This window comes from Nelusetta ayraudi, unplaced genomic scaffold (assembly GCF_046127955.1).
Source record: "Nelusetta ayraudi isolate G7.1 ecotype Tasmania unplaced genomic scaffold, CSIRO-AGI_Nayr_v1 ptg000004l, whole genome shotgun sequence".
NCBI classification, from domain to species: domain Eukaryota; kingdom Metazoa; phylum Chordata; class Actinopteri; order Tetraodontiformes; family Monacanthidae; genus Nelusetta; species Nelusetta ayraudi.
The window spans coordinates 5,749,245-5,764,597 of NW_027466054.1; the positions used below are offsets into that span (position 1 = coordinate 5,749,245).

Genomic DNA, 15,353 nt, shown 5'->3' on the forward strand with positions numbered 1-15,353 from the left:
ATTTATTCGGGCCATGACCAGGACTTGGTCATTAATCACCTCCAGCCCATGAGATCAATCAGTTAGAACAAGTTGCTTGGAGCACAGGTAGATTACCCCTCCTCCTGCAGAATCCAGTTGTCCCGCACACATTAACAAAAGCAAACCTTTAACTATGCAGCACCCTCACCTGCCTTACCACTAGAACACAATTAACTTTCTTTTCAGAACCAAATGTGCTCCCATTTTACAGGCTAATTAGAAACACAAGTGAGACAAAGTGCTGATACGTTCAGTTGATGTGATATCCTGAGTCAATAAAATCTACCCGAGAGTCTCAAATCTGTAGAAATTGGTGGCAGTAAATAGAATTATATGCAAGTTTTGCACATCTTTTGGGGCAATAGACCAACAAAAAAAAAAGAAAGTCCACTTCAGGTTTTGCCATTATGAGGAACACCAATAATAATAAACCAATAATGGAAACAATCCTTTTGTGATAATGCTAGTTGACACCAGCTTTGGATCTACTCTCAATAATGCTCTCAACTAATTGTTTACATACAAACAGATCTTTTTTCCCAATACTGAGGAGGAAAAAACTCTAGAGTGCATCTAAGTGTATGAGCTCAATTGCCCCACCCTAAGGATGAGAGTAAAGTGTGTCGATGTACAGTGTGTGTGTGCGTGTGTGTGTGTGTGTGTGTGTGTGTGTGTGTGTGTGTGTGGCACTATAGTCCATTACTGAAATCACATTAGCTTGAAAGAGAGAGTGCACTGAGACAGGAAACAGCCATCCACCATCCCATGATTCACCTTCACTGAATACACAATCGTACTCACACGCTTAAACCCAGAAGGTAAAACTTAACACTCATGGTCAGGTCCTCTCCTTACAGAAGTCATCAAAACAAACAAATCCTACCGAGCTAATTTGGCTCTGTACATTCTAGCTTGTGTTAAAGCCTGTCTTTGAACTAACAACAATTATATGCGATGGTACATTTCGTAAAAGGTTTTGCAACTGGATCAGAGAGATGAGGATGAAGCAAACTGGTGCAGCACGATTAACAAACACAGCACAAAGGATGAAGCGGAAAGAAATGGAATGTTTGGAACGACTGTTTAACAATGTATATGAATTTCTGTCGAGAAGATGCACTTTGTATTGGCCTCACATGTCTTTGAACAACATAAAGACGACAACTCTTTATAAAGACGACAACTCTTTCTCACAGGCCGTGATGCTCAGACTTCTGGCCCCCAGATCTGGAAAAGCCTCCGTCCCTGCAGCCTGAAACTGAACTGGTAGAGTCAACAGCAAGCCTGATGTTGTTTATTTTTGACGGCCATATCGCCTGGCCATCAGTGGTCGTCGGCCTGCCTGGAGTTAGAGGAGATGGCACCCTGCCTATACATTATATCTGCTCCTGGCAGCGGCTGACTTGAACCCGAGTTAACAAAACATCTGTGCGGCGACACCAGCGATGTGAAAGAGCGCGGCAACGCCTTGGAGCGCTCTCCCCGAGCAGCGCAGATAGCATCAGCATCAACCTCAGCATCAGCATCAGCATCAGACTCAACCTCAGCATCAGCATCAGCATCAGCATCAACCTCAGCATCACTATCAGCAAACGGCGGTTCGGGCCGCTCGTCGGCAGCCAGTGCTGGCATACGGACGGACGGACGGACGGACGGACACCCACCTGCCGTATACGGTTCTGGTGCAGCGGCGGTAGAGGTCCACCCTCGGGAGAAGTGTTACAGGAGGAGGCCATTTTCAGGTCAGAGTCGGAGCCGCCGCCCCTGGAGTGACTTCCTTCGGGGCTCCTTGACATTTTGTCTCGGGATGTCTGCTGCTGCTGCTGCTGCTGCTGCTGCTGCTGGCTGCGACAGGCTGAGAGCGAGGTTCCGTTTGCCGGTTGCAAGGTGAATCTCAGTGCCGCCCCTCTCTCTTCCCCTCCCCTCCCCTCTCCTCTCAGAATCCAAACGGTTCGGTGCCACCGGGGATCATGGTCGCTGCTTCGGAAACGGTCCGTTCACGGACGAGACCCGGTCTAAAGACGGCGAACGTGCACCCGCAGGTTGTCTAATCAACAACACGGGCCAGCTCAGTCCCTCGGGGACGGTGCAGGTGCGATGCTGCGTGCGTGCCTGCGCGAATGCATGTGTACCTAGACGAGAACGCGCATCAGATGCGCTTCCCCGAAACTCCGCAGCATCAATGCCTCCTTCGCGGACTGTAGGAAGTTCGGCGAGCAGCGCCTCATAAGCGCGAGTCAAGCAATAAAATGACGTTCCAGAGCGTTAAGAGCACTAAGGAAGGAAATATTAAGCCTGATTGTAGCATGAAAGCAGGAACAATTTGGTGTTGCTCTTCTCCTCCCCTCTTTAACCCTTCAAGTAAACAGAACTAAATGCGTCTTCTAGGGAAAAACTATTATCTCCGATTGAACCTGAATGCACCTCTAGGCGGCAGTGTGCTCTTGTTATGTCTTTCGATAGCCCTCCCTCCCCCGTGTTTCTGCTGCAAAAGCAATAGCTCAACTCTGTTGCCAATGTGCTCCATCATTTAGTGCAAACTGCCTGGTTGCTTACACGGGATCACGCAGGTACACGCACGTTGGAGTGGGCTTGTGTAATGTGATCTGCCTTTCAGGATTCGAACGCCCCCACCTCGGCCTGTGTGTCTTCACTGGCATACAAATTTAATGGGGGCTGACAGGCCGAAATCAATAACGATGCACAAGCAGACGACTTTAAGTGGAGGAAGAAAACACGGAGGCGTTCAAGCTCAAAAACAGTCACTGACGGAAAAAAATAAACCGTGATGTTAGGTATTGGAATTATTTTTTTGTAAGAAACCAATAGAGACGCGATTAACCGAGATTAATTAAATGCTATTTCACAACTTGGATTTAATTTTTGTTAAAGTTTATTATTAATACGATTACATTTCATTTGCCCTGTTGTAAACTTTCTATTTCAGCAAAAGCAAAGAGAATGTTGTGTGGAATGCACTGAATAGTTCTGTTGACTATGGCAGTGTGTTTTAGCCCAAACCACATACATAATTCGTATACACATCTTTTTTAAGATGCCACATGCTGATGATAAGTTTGGACTACCGCTTCTTTGGTTTGATAACCTCATGAAAACTGCTAATTTGACAGGATCGGTAGTGACCAATCCTGTCAGGCTTAGACACCAAATTCATAACATCTTTCACTTAAAAGTAATCTTGGTATTACTCTGCTGAGAGAAATGCATCGTTATCTGAAGTTATTAAAGCGTGGCAGGTTAGTGTTGTAGGTAAACTCCCCTTAGTCTTATGACACAACAGTACCCTCTGCTGTCGACACCGGGTACTACACAGGAAGGATTTGTCCCAAGTCCCAAAACAGTGCATAAATACAAAAACAAAGAGCACTTTCTATGATAGTTCTAATCATGTTTGTATTAAAGACCACCTTCGATAGAAAAAAAATAGGCAGAGGATTAATAGAAAAATATTTTATAACATCTACCTTTTACAAACAAACATCATTGAACTTGGAGTAAGAGCAGCACAGAACCACCAAAAACAGACATAACGAACAACAAGAATGAAAGACAATGGTGGTGAAAAGCTATAACGGACTTAAACTTTAGAAATTTTGTCATTTATTATTGTGTTTAGAGTTGGTCCAGGTCATCGTGGCTGCGGTTGGCGATGTGGGCCTCTAGAATTTCCCCAAACAAATTCCTTTTCAGCAAGTTGTAGGCCATGGGGAGGAGTTGCTTGACAACCTTGTGGAAATACTGAAAGGAAGAAAATTACAGGATAAATCAATATTGCCATTTTCTGATCAAGTCATATGATAGTGTAATATTGAAATGTTTACACTCTGAAACTACATTTGTGTTTTTCTAAATGACACAGAAGGTATTACTCGATTCTATAATAAGTAAAAACCACAGTGAGAAAAATAAAGAAAGCTACTTGTATCGCAGTACAATTTCACCTAAATCTCCACATGAGCAACGCAATGAAAAACAAAAGCTAATTAATTGATGCGTAGTTCAAAAAGTCAAAAGCATGAGAGAAAATCAAACAGCCAAATCTAACTGAAATTTACACCACAGAATTAATTCTTTCAATATGAACACATTTACATTTAAAAGCAGAGTGTTTCTCCCTACGAGGCAACATTTTGCAAGACTCACATGGGATCCGTAGCAGAAGAGGTCTATCCCCAGCTCATATCCCATGCCGTAGTCACACTCGTCGTTGGCAAATTGAACAAATGTGATCATTTCTTGGAGAGGGCCGAAGGCTTTGACGCGCTCCTCATCATTCCGAGCTTCGGCTATGGCCTTGCAGATCTTTTTGAGCCCAGCTTGTTAGAAACAGATTCAACACCATCACAAGGATGTAATATTTATCCATCTTAATAATGGACTCAAGAGAAAGAACATACACAAACCCTTCATCCTCTTCATGTATGCAAATGAGTAACTCGTGGTTACAAACAATTAAAAAAAAAAAAAAAGAATATTGAACTGCAATGTCGTTTTTTTCCTTTTAAAAGTTTAAGTAAGTACGTGTACAGTCCTGATGTATTATTAAATTACTTTTATACAATTAAAGAGGACGAAGACAGGATGAAAGACAGCGAGAGACAACCTTCCTAAACATCAAGACTATAATTTTAGGAACCAACCTACCATCAGTCTCAGGTAGTTCTCTGTATCCTACATCATTCTTGTCGACGGGTACAACAATGCCAGCACCATGGAATGTTTTCGTCACCACCTACGTTGGGAAGAGAGGGCGTCTATTGGTTACTACAGGAGACCACAAAACAAATCTGGTTATAATCAAATGAACCAACGACATTTAAAATGACTCATCTTCAATTTTTATAGTTTCAAATTTATCATCTATAAATCGTCTGAAATTATTCCGAATATGCATTATTTTAAGGTGCTGATATTAGTGTTAACATTTGTAAATGTGAGGACATGGTGAGTTAAAAATCAGAAGTTGTGAAACCGTTGCGCTATAATACAACACTATAAAGTGTTACCGTCTTGTCTCTTTGTTTCATGGCTTTGGTCTTCTGCTCTAGAGACAATTCCAGGGTCTCTGCCTTTTCTCTGAGACGTGACTCCAAGCTTTCAAAATCTTTTTCTACCTCTTTCTTGGCAGCCTTCCCTTTTCTCTTCTTTTGCAAGTGCAGGCTGAGAGAGCGGAGAAAACAAAGGAATTCTTAAATACCCGAAAGGCACAAACTGAGGCAACTAATAAAGAGTATGTATGTGTAGAGTACGGTGTTATCTGAGAAAACACAAAGTTTTCAGTGTCTCAATGCACTCATGTTGTTGTGTATTAAGCAGCACAACACATAGACAGGCACAGCTATTTCAGGAAGCATGAACATCTTTAAAGTATTCTGGAACACTACATTTTGATGAGGCAATGGAAAACTACAAGACATAATTTCTTATACATAGACTGTGGGGTTTCAGATACTCACAGCACAGCAGCAAAAACATTATCTCCCATCTGTGTTATGGCGTAGCCCTTCTTGGCTTCATTTTCTCCAACAAACGATGGAAGAGAGTCCGGAGTATCTCTGCGAGATATTTTACACACCACAATTAAGAACTGACATTCTAAACACGCATCACCTATCACATGCCCTGTCACCAGCTAGATTCTCTTTTACTCCCATAGCTGAGACGGTGACATCAACTATAAATCAATTCCTTACTAGTGGAAGGCACTGGATTAGAGATTAATTTGGAACACATCAAAACATTGCTGTCTGGACGAGATATTCTCTACCTGTAGTAGCCAATGTGATGCTGACTGTCCTCGTTCCCAAGGAGAATGGTCTGGAACTCCGGTGGGTCGTAGAAGAACCTCCAGTGGAGGTGAAAGTTGGGCTCTGGACTCTTTGGGGTTTTGTGGCTTCCTGCGAGAATTTCAAACGGACCGACCAGCTTCAAACCCAGAGTGTCTTTCAGCGCATCTACGCAGAATAAAACAAGAAACGGGACAAATGATGACTTCATACAAAAATGTGTAGACAAACTGAATGTGAATGCTGAAAGAAAAACAAAGCATTTAGCCAACAAGGTAACAAAGCTTACCACATGGGCTGTCAGGGCTGAGCTCCTTGCAGAAGTCCCAGAAGTGGTACAGATCTTCTGGCATCTCAAGCTTGTACAGTCGGTAGATCTCATCTCGTTGGTCTGAATCAATCTTTCCTGATGGCATTTCTTTGGATTGATCAGGTCGTGCCTTCTTCACCTCTGTGCTTTCTGATTTCTGGAGGGAAAAAACAAACAAACACAAAACACAAGCGTCTTCAGGGAAACACGCGGTTTCACTGAACGTGTCAGCGTCACATTTCATTTGCAATGGGTTTGAAAGGAACGTTTCCCCAAATCTCGTCAATCATTTGCTATAGTCTCAACACACTATTCCACAAGCATTGACAGTTCTCGCAGGTCAATAACTGCTTGGCAAACTCGATTAACAAATTGTAAGACAATGCTGGTGAAACAACATGTTAATGCAAAAATAAAATAAAATAAAATAAAAATGGACCGAGTTATCACGATACATCAACAATTTGTTCAGGCAACAACACATATTATTACGCATTATCTATGAATGTAACATCAGAGACTTAGATTCACCGGTTTTATTTAATCCAAACATCTGGTCATAATAGTAGTAAAACTATAAATATTGATGGATACGACGACACAACTGCCAGAGAGGGTTTTTCGGCAGCGGTCAGCATTCTGCCATGTTGTCGTCTGACCACTACTGTTCAGACAGCAATCCGAAACACTCGTGGTTACGAACACGATTTCGCAGCGAAACATTCACATTCAGAATAACCGTCCCCCAACATAGAGTGTCAGAAGAAATTCATTTTCTTTACCTGTGCCGGTTTGGCCTTTCTTTTCGCGCACCCTGTCATTTTCCCTCCTCCTCTTTCTTCTTCATTTAACGCCACCGCTTCCTTCTTCGCCGTTCTTTGTGTTCCATGGCGGCTGGCGAGCCAGCCTATAGTAACGCTACCGCCACCAAGTGGACTGGGCGTGTACACAGGGAAATACAATTTGGAGTTCTCAGCTTCATGTGTTTGAACAAGACAGCCCACGCCTGTTCTGGACCGTTCTGTGCGATGCTACTATGACTGCGTTCTACAGTTCTCTTTGACAGTCAATTTGACCTTGTGTTTATAGTTAGGAACTGTCTAATAAGAATTTTTTTCCACCAGAAATCTATATTTTAGTGTTCCAGTCAGACTGTTCATTGTGGCTAACCAATGCATTCTGGTGTCTTCCCCCAGAACATATGTACATAACTGTGCTAGGACAAAAGCTGATTATAACTGAGCTGAGCTTCCCTTACTGTAACTGTAACAGCATAGCTGGAAGGTCACCGGTTGTGTTTAATCTATTTTATTAGTTTGCTCCACTTTTCAAAAATGTAAAATATTTCTAAATAACCATTGGTTGCAGAAAATAGCCCTAGGGAATCGAGACTTGATACCTGATGTTGATTTTACCCTCCTAAATGCCTTCTACTCATCCTCCTTCCAAGCATGGGGGAAGTACATCAGGGAATCAATTTTGGAAGAATGCTAAGCCTGAGCTTTTTACAAGACACTTTAAATAGAGGGTCAACTTTACCTCTACCTGGGGAGCTTTTTGAATAGGCCTCTGTGTGCAAGGGTCTGTATAATACGGGGTCTTTAATTTACATTTTTCATTCTTCCTTGTTTGCAGTTGTCCTTAGTTGTAGGTACATTACAAGCATCCAAAGAAATCTCAAAATAATTTTTTCATGAGGTTAAATTGTAAACAATTTTAACAGAGGGTCTCTAAGGGAAACCTTTGATAAGTGTCTGGTCATGGATACAATTTAACAGAAAAGCAACACAAGCACTAAAAACTAAACTTATTAAACACTTAATTTAGTCACAATCAAATCTACAAGGTAATTATAAAGTTAATTATAAAGGCAAATCAGAATCAGAAAATTTAGATCCCAAGCAATTTGGGAGCCAGTGTGTGTGATTTAAATCTAAATGAAACATACCCTTTGGTGTGAATCAAGTCTTAGTGCTCCCTCTGCTGGTCTCTACCCCGCCTCTCGCCATCTGCAGTGGGTGGATCTACAAATTACAGCTCAGCTGTGATTGGCTGTTGCAGGAGGAGGCTGCCATGACACAGTGGATGCTGCACAGAATCGGCTCCACAGCATCAGCAGGCATCGGAACCTCGATTCTCCTCACCATCCCTTTCTCCTCCTCATTTCTTTCTCCTCCTGTGCCTCTCGTCCTCTCACTACCACCACCACCGCCCTTTCTCTCCCCTCTCCATCCCTCCTCCTCCTCCTCTTGTTCTTCCTGTTCCTCCACAGACAGGCAAGGAAGGAAAAAGCGGCAGTGGCAGCAGCAGCGGCAGCAGCGGGCGGACTGGTAGGTGTGCTGAGGCCTGCACCCCCCACCCCCACCCCCTGCAGTACAGGCAAGGCGTTGTGCTCTCCTCTGATATCTGTCAAGGACTATCTGTTTGTGATGTGTGCGTGAGTGTGTGTTCGTGGCCATGTGCGTGTGTGTGCGTGTGGGGAGGTGCTGGGGATCTGTGAGTTGGTTATGAAGACTACCACACCTCTGTATCATTTACTGCTGCTGGAGCTGCCGTAGCTATGGCCATGGTGCCTGCATGCATGTAGGGGGAGCAAGATGTATGTTTCTCTGCCCTCAACTCCACGATCCTGCTACCCCCTCCCCACCTCCCCCACCTCCCATCAGCCGTGACTAGGCCTTCGCCTGCACACGTGTCTTTGCTAACGAGTGTGTTGAATGTCTCACAAAGGTCACACCAGTTGGCATGCTGTGTACACGTGCTGACTCTTCTTTTCTCCCCACAATTGCCTTCACCGCCAGCCTCTCACTCACTTCCTCTTTCACTCCCTCTGCTACTTTCACATGCTCACTGGATCTCTCTCTCCTCCTTGTCTTTGGAATTAATTTCCCAAACCGTCTTTTTCCCCCTCATCATTCATTCCCATCTCCATCTCCTCGACACGCCTTACCCCTCCTCCTGGTTCCGGCTGGTATCCCAGGATGCCTTGTTTGGGGCTGCTTCGCTAGGCCCTAGCAGCATGGGCGGAGACTGGGTGGGGCGAAGGAGCACGGACTGGACCCTTTCCCTCAGGACGGGCGCGCTGGCGGGTCACCCTCCCTCTACTTCAGATGGGCGAGGACGCTGAGAGCCCCAAAATCAACCACACCTTCTTACGAGACTACGTCACTGAAGGTAGAGGAGACAATCCCTGTGGTGTCACATGACATGCTTGTGATGCTTAAATGGACTCAATTGACCTTCCTGGTCGGTTAACTCAGCAATGATGATTATTGGGAGTAAATGCTGACACGAGCCACCCTGTGCTCTGGTTGAACATACCCTCCAAACAAACATGTTTTGAGCCTTATGATGTATTTTGACTGGTTTGTTTTGCCCTCTTTTGCTGATATCAACATCATCTCATCGTATCTTTTACCTCTCAATTTCCTCTCTGCACTGCTCACCTCTCATGCCCACATTTGTATCAGCCCACTATCTCATCTAATCTCCTGACATTTATTTTCTCTGTCAACCACCCAGCTGATGTCATCTCTACAGTGGAATTCAACCAGACGGGGGATCTGCTGGCCACAGGGGATAAAGGTGGCCGAGTGGTCATCTTTCAAAGAGAGACCGAGGTCAGTCTGTCTTGTAAATTTCACATGATTACCATCCTGTATACCCTGGAAATAGAAGGTCACACCATCTCCAACTTCATTTGTTTCCTTTATTGTCCAGTCCAAAGGGGAATTAGAGGAGTTGGGGGAGACCGGGGACTCTGGGGAGTACAATGTCTACAGCACGTTCCAGAGCCATGAGCCGGACTTTGACTACCTGAAGAGTTTGGAGATTGAGGAGAAAATCAACAAGATCAGATGGCTCCCCCAGCAGAATGCAGCACACTTCCTGCTCTCCACCAATGGTGAGACACCAGTGACACCAGAAGAATCTGTGTGCGATACCTGATGTTTATTGGATCGGAGCTTATTGAGTTTATTGGAAGAGCAGCTCTAAAATTGACACTAATGAACTTTAGTTTGGTTTTTTGATTTGATTGTTTTGATAATTGAACTGGTTTCATTCAGACTCACTGCTCTCTGTGCATAGTTTGCAGTTTCCCTGGTGCTTGAGTGACATCTTTCTTCTTCAGCTTCTACACAGAGACCAAAAACATGCAAGTTAGTTGTACTGGTGACACTACAGTTGTTTGTTGGTGGGAATTTGAATTCTTGACGTCTTCATATGTCAGCCGTGCATGTAGCAAACTGGTGACTGGTCCCAAGTTTATTTTGTCCTCACCCCATCATGACTGGTAGAGGATCTACTACCTGGGTGATTCTAGATAAAGCTATAAAAATGATTGATGGATATACAATGTGACATCAAAACAGCCACAACAGTCTAAGTTGAGGAAACTGTCATGCTAACAGAAGAAATCTGTAAGAAATCTATCTGTCATAAAGTCATCTGTCTATCTGCAGTTTTTTATGTATTTAAAAAACTTTTACCCTGTCAGCTGGTTTTGCCTAAAGAATGTTGTGGGTTTGATTCCGTGGGGCCTTTCTGTGTGGAGTTTGCATGTTTTCCCCATCTCTGCATGGGTTCCCTCCAAGTACTCTGGCTTCCTCCCACAGTCCAAGGCCTTGTGCAGTGGGCTAACTGGCACCTCTGAATTGGCTGCGAGTGTGACGATGAATGGTTGTTTGTCCCCATCTGGCCTTGAGATGAGCTGGCAACTTATCCAGGGTGTAACCCAAACTTCTTTTCAAGACAACTGGGATAGGCTCCAGAAACCTAAAGTGCAGAAGAATGAGGGATAGAAAATGGATAGTTTCAAAGCCATTTTTAGGATTTATTCACTTGAAACCAGCACAATGTCAACTCCTACCAGTGAAACGGCGTGCGTCCACTGTACAACAGTACATTATACCACTGGCTGCCTACCTTCTCTTGCAAAAACATAACTGTCCAGCCTGGCCAGGCTCCTTATAGAGTCCTTGAATATCAAAAATGAGTTTACTCATTTTGCATAGTGTCACAGTGTCAGTGAGATTTAATCTCAAATATTTGAGCCAGCAACCAGATTCAGGCAAGCTATCAGATAATCTGCCAAAGACGATGCTTTCTCCCCTTTTTTTTTTTTTTTTTTTCCAATAAATACCTTGCTCCTAACGGTATTTGGAAATGACCATTAGATTATGGCACCTATTACTATCCTAAAAATGCTGAAGTTGTTAAAAGCTTGGTGATTGTCAGCTTTCTGTCAGTGCGATCAGCTTCCTGTACTCTCTCCCCTGACAGATAAGACCATCAAACTGTGGAAGGTGAGCGAGAGGGACAAGAGACCAGAGGGATACAACCTGAAAGATGAGGAGGGACGCCTCAAGGACGTCTCTACCATCACCTCCCTGCAGGTATAAACCTGCTGGTGCACCCCTGTATTATTCAGAGTGTTGTGGTTACAGCTGGTTTCTGCCCTTTGTACCTTTGGTCTGATCCTCATTCAATCACTGGTGTTGCTCCCTGTTGTTCTTTATTTCTGTCTGGTGTTTCTCTTTAAATGTGTCTCTTTTTTCCTGCATCTGAGGTTCCGGTACTGAAACCTACGGACTTGATGGTAGAGGTTCGTCCAAGGCGAGTGTTCTCCAATGGACATACCTATCATGTCAATTCCATCTCAGTCAATAGCGATGGGGAGACCTACCTGTCTGCCGACGACCTCCGCATCAACATGTGGCACCTTGGCATCACCGACCGGAGCTTCAGTATCCTTCATTACAGCGACCAGTTCCAGACTTACAAAGGCTGTTCTCTCCATTTTAACACAGTAGCTTTCATGTTAGGATGATTCTATTATGTTTGAATTATAGTCATGTATAAATCAGTATTTTGTCACTATAATACATATAGCCAGAAATGTAAATAGATGTCCTAGATTTCTTTACCTCCTTAATGTATTTCATTGAGGCTTTTCCATAGTACAGCTCAAAACCATTTTATTGGTTTCATAAATAGAATTTAAATTAATTGTGCATTCCAGACAGTTGATAAGTATGTCTTGATTCAGGCTATAACATTGTATTCTTAATCTATTCTTGGGATTAATGGAGCCAAACAGTGCATGACCTAAATACATGAATTGCTTCACGTGAAATGCTGCTGGAATGTATCCTCCTGCTTAACTGTGTGCCCTTTTTGTTTTTGTTGATTTTATCACATATTGCCATCTAGCAAGAATACATCTATTAGTAACAAAGAAAAAAGTCTCGTAGGGTGTGTGTGCTTGTGTGTGTGCGCGACAAAGCCTCTAGCATGTTGGACGGATTGTGTTTGGTGACTTCCCATTCAAATGGAAGCTGACCTAGAAAATCAAAGAGGCATCTATGGAAGAAGAGTTTAAATAATTCACCCAGCAGTACACTCTCGACTGAACCACACAGGACCACCACAAATAGAACAGAGAGGGGAGCAGAGCGTGCATGCAAATTGGGGTTGGTTGGGGAGCAATGCGATCATGGTTGGTGCTGAGAGAAGAACATCAGGAGGATGCCGTGTGGATGTTGGGCTGCATATGTTTGAACATCTCGGATATGCCTGCGCAATCTGCACAGTCATCATATTTAGTTGAACCTGGTAGGCCCTTCAGTTTGCAACCTGACACTGTTGGACCCCTCAATGAGCCTTTCCTCAGATATCGTGGACATCAAACCGGCCAACATGGAGGACCTGACAGAGGTGATCACATCGGCAGAGTTCCACCCACACCACTGCCACTTGTTTGTGTACAGCAGCAGTAAGGGAACCCTGCGCCTCTGTGACATGAGGGCCTCTGCACTCTGCGATAGACACACCAAACGTGAGCTTCTTGTGAAACTTGAAACATGTTCCTAATTGCTGATCCAAACAGTTAATAAAAAAAAACACGTCACCCCCTGTCACTGGGCAGTGTTTGAGGAACCCGAGGATCCGGGGAGTCGGTCCTTCTTCTCAGAGATCATTTCCTCTGTGTCGGACGTCAAGTTCAGCCACAGTGGACGCTACCTGCTGACCAGAGACTACCTCACCGCCAAGGTGTGGGACCTTAACATGGACAAGGGCCCTGTGGAGACGTATCAGGTGAAGTATAAACACCACAACGCCATCAGAGTCCTGTAACTGTGAACTTAACATTAATTTACATGTTTGGACTGATGAAACCAAAGAGGTATTTTAGGAAAGAATGATCTGCTGAATGTTTGCTTTTAGTTAAACCACAGCAAGCTAGCTAGCTATACTGTTAAATGTATACTGTCATTGTGCATTGTGATGCATTTTGTCGATGTGCTACGGATCCATTAGACCACTGTGTAATCCTTCAACTCTATCCCACGCACTAAGGTCTCATGTCTGAATGCTCCACAGGTCCATGAGTACCTGAGGAGTAAGCTGTGCTCCCTCTATGAGAACGACTGCATCTTTGACAAATTTGAGTGTGTTTGGAACAGCTCAGACAGGTAAGAGATGGAGATGTGAAAAGAAGGGAACAGGGTGGATAAAGTCTTGGGAGGAGCGTGCATGTCTCAGTGTGTTTCTACTTCCAGTGATTCCCCTAATGGATTTGTGCTTGTCAGATTGCACAGTTTAAATCAGTTACAGACGTCAGATCAGTCCCTGCAGCTTCAGTTCTCTTTGCCATCTAATCACCCTTCCCCGAGCCGTGCCTTGTCCATCCTTTCCCTTTAAATTACAGCACAATTGCTCTCCTTCGTTGTGACACTTCATTATATGCAGTGCATCTCTTCTTCCCTCAGCGTCATCATGACTGGGGCGTACAACAGCTTCTTCCGGATGTTCGACAGGGAGACGGGCCGAGGAGTGACCCTGGAGGCCTGGCGGGAGAGCAGCAAGCCTCGGGCTGTGCTGCGGACCCGGCGGGTTTACACCGGCGGCAAGCGGCGCCGCGGAGACGTCGGCGTGGATAGTCTGGACTTCACCAAAAAGATCCTGCACATGGCCTGGCACCCATCAGAGAACATCATCGCCATCGCGGCCACCAACAACCTGTATATATTCCAGGATCGAGTCAACCCCGACATGCAGACGCAGTGACGGGAGGCAGCCGACGCTTCTTTTACTCACTGACACAGATAATATCAGAAAATGTCTTTGGACACCCGGGAGCACTGTGTCAGGAGATTGAGTAAAAAGCCAAGCCGCTTTGTCGACATGTTGCGATGAATGAAGAAGTTTGACGCAAATTTCGACTGTAGGTAAAATGACTGCAGACTGTTAATTTGTTTTCGTGGGGGGGCGGATTGGTAACCTTTATTTATTTATTTTTTTTGCCCAACACACAAAGAGGAAGTGACACCTGCAGCACTCGCCAGGCTGTGATTTTGACCCATGATTCCTCCTTTTTGAAGATGTTTGTGAAACTACCCCGCTGCTCGGGCTGTGAAAGAGGTGCGGGGACACCTCCTCATCTGCAGCGACTGCTGACCGCAAACTGCTGCACTCTCAACTGATATCTAATACGTTTGGACGCGAAGAACGGAAGACCCACACCAGGAAGCACCAGAGAATAAAACATAAAGATAAAGATCCTGATGCGGAGAGCTTACTCTTTAATTTGGAAGAAAGAACATCTAAAGCAAACATTAAAAGCACTAGAAGTTTTGTACAGCTCTTTGCAATATCCTGAACTTTATTTTGGTTTTCTTTTGGGTGGCAACAGCATTTGAATCTCTCTTGCAGAGCAGTGCTCTTAGAGATTGCATGCGCACATAACCCATACTCTTTGCCCATCACGTTGCAATAACAGCACTAGGACGGAGTGCAGCAGTATTCCAGCTTTGAAACATGAGCTTTTCCTCAACAAAGTCACACTCTTTTTACTGTTCTGTAAATAATCTGTGATCTACTTTTCAAGGCAATACCATCTTTGGTTTTGGAGAGCTAAAAGATTAATTTAATCTTGTCCACTACAGATAAACCTCTATGGTAGAGAAGGCTATGGTTGGAGTTTTCTTGTAGCGGTGCACAGAGAAGTATAGCTGGCCAGAGAAAGAGTCAGGTGGTTTTGCACACCATTTCTTTTTTTTTTAAACATACACCTGCAGAAATGTTTTTCGGCCTACCTTTGAGGTAGATTACTGACCTAACATAGGGTCCTTGGATATTCTCAAATCAAGGTCACTTATATTTAAAGAGTGCAACACTTATAGCCTGAGAGGAAATTTGGATTTATTGTCAGT

At 44.2% G+C, this 15,353-nt stretch overlaps 2 protein-coding genes across 3 annotated transcripts; one reads left to right on the forward strand and one right to left on the reverse strand.

The window, feature by feature from the left end:
• Nucleotides 1-3,477: 3,477 nt before the first annotated feature.
• On the reverse strand, nt 3,478-7,073 carry hpf1 (histone PARylation factor 1). The gene is made up of 8 exons (XM_076030904.1): nt 6,921-7,073; nt 6,118-6,295; nt 5,810-5,996; nt 5,499-5,597; nt 5,049-5,202; nt 4,687-4,774; nt 4,186-4,358; nt 3,478-3,780 (listed from the first exon to the last, which is right to left on the reverse strand). The coding sequence occupies exons 1-8, from the start codon at nt 6,957-6,959 to the stop codon at nt 3,655-3,657; spliced, it is 1,044 nt and encodes a 347-aa protein (XP_075887019.1). The 5' UTR covers nt 6,960-7,073; the 3' UTR covers nt 3,478-3,654.
• A 1,158-nt stretch (nt 7,074-8,231) lies between these two features.
• ppp2r2ca (protein phosphatase 2, regulatory subunit B, gamma a) lies at nt 8,232-15,194 on the forward strand. Of its 2 annotated transcripts, XM_076030978.1 has the most exons (10): nt 8,232-8,468; nt 9,119-9,312; nt 9,661-9,758; nt 9,859-10,042; nt 11,422-11,534; nt 11,708-11,885; nt 12,812-12,976; nt 13,067-13,236; nt 13,522-13,613; nt 13,911-15,194. In XM_076030978.1, the coding sequence occupies exons 2-10, from the start codon at nt 9,249-9,251 to the stop codon at nt 14,206-14,208; spliced, it is 1,362 nt and encodes a 453-aa protein (XP_075887093.1). In that variant the 5' UTR covers nt 8,232-8,468; nt 9,119-9,248; the 3' UTR covers nt 14,209-15,194. The 2 variants fall into 2 exon arrangements, with proteins under 2 accessions (XP_075887093.1, XP_075887083.1); XM_076030968.1 differs by lacking the exon at nt 8,232-8,468 and having other exon boundaries at nt 8,996-9,312.
• Nucleotides 15,195-15,353: the final 159 nt, after the last annotated feature.

What these genes read in the sequence shown, in the direction of transcription:
- hpf1 (XM_076030904.1), bottom strand. Translation starts at nt 6,959, where the DNA reads ATGACAGGGTGCGCGAAAAGAAAGGCCAAACCGGCACAG. An exon ending in GAAAGGCCAAACCGGCACAG is followed by an intron (nt 6,296 to 6,920) that starts GTAAAGAAAATG and finishes TTTTCCCTCCAG; the next exon opens with AAATCAGAAAGCACAGAGGT. An exon ending in CAGCCCTGACAGCCCATGTG is followed by an intron (nt 5,997 to 6,117) that starts GTAAGCTTTGTT and finishes TATTCTGCGTAG; the next exon opens with ATGCGCTGAAAGACACTCTG.
- ppp2r2ca (XM_076030978.1), top strand. Translation starts at nt 9,249, where the DNA reads ATGGGCGAGGACGCTGAGAGCCCCAAAATCAACCACACCTTCTTACGA. An exon ending in CTTCCTGCTCTCCACCAATG is followed by an intron (nt 10,043 to 11,421) that starts GTGAGACACCAG and finishes CTCCCCTGACAG; the next exon opens with ATAAGACCATCAAACTGTGG. An exon ending in GCCCTGTGGAGACGTATCAG is followed by an intron (nt 13,237 to 13,521) that starts GTGAAGTATAAA and finishes AATGCTCCACAG; the next exon opens with GTCCATGAGTACCTGAGGAG.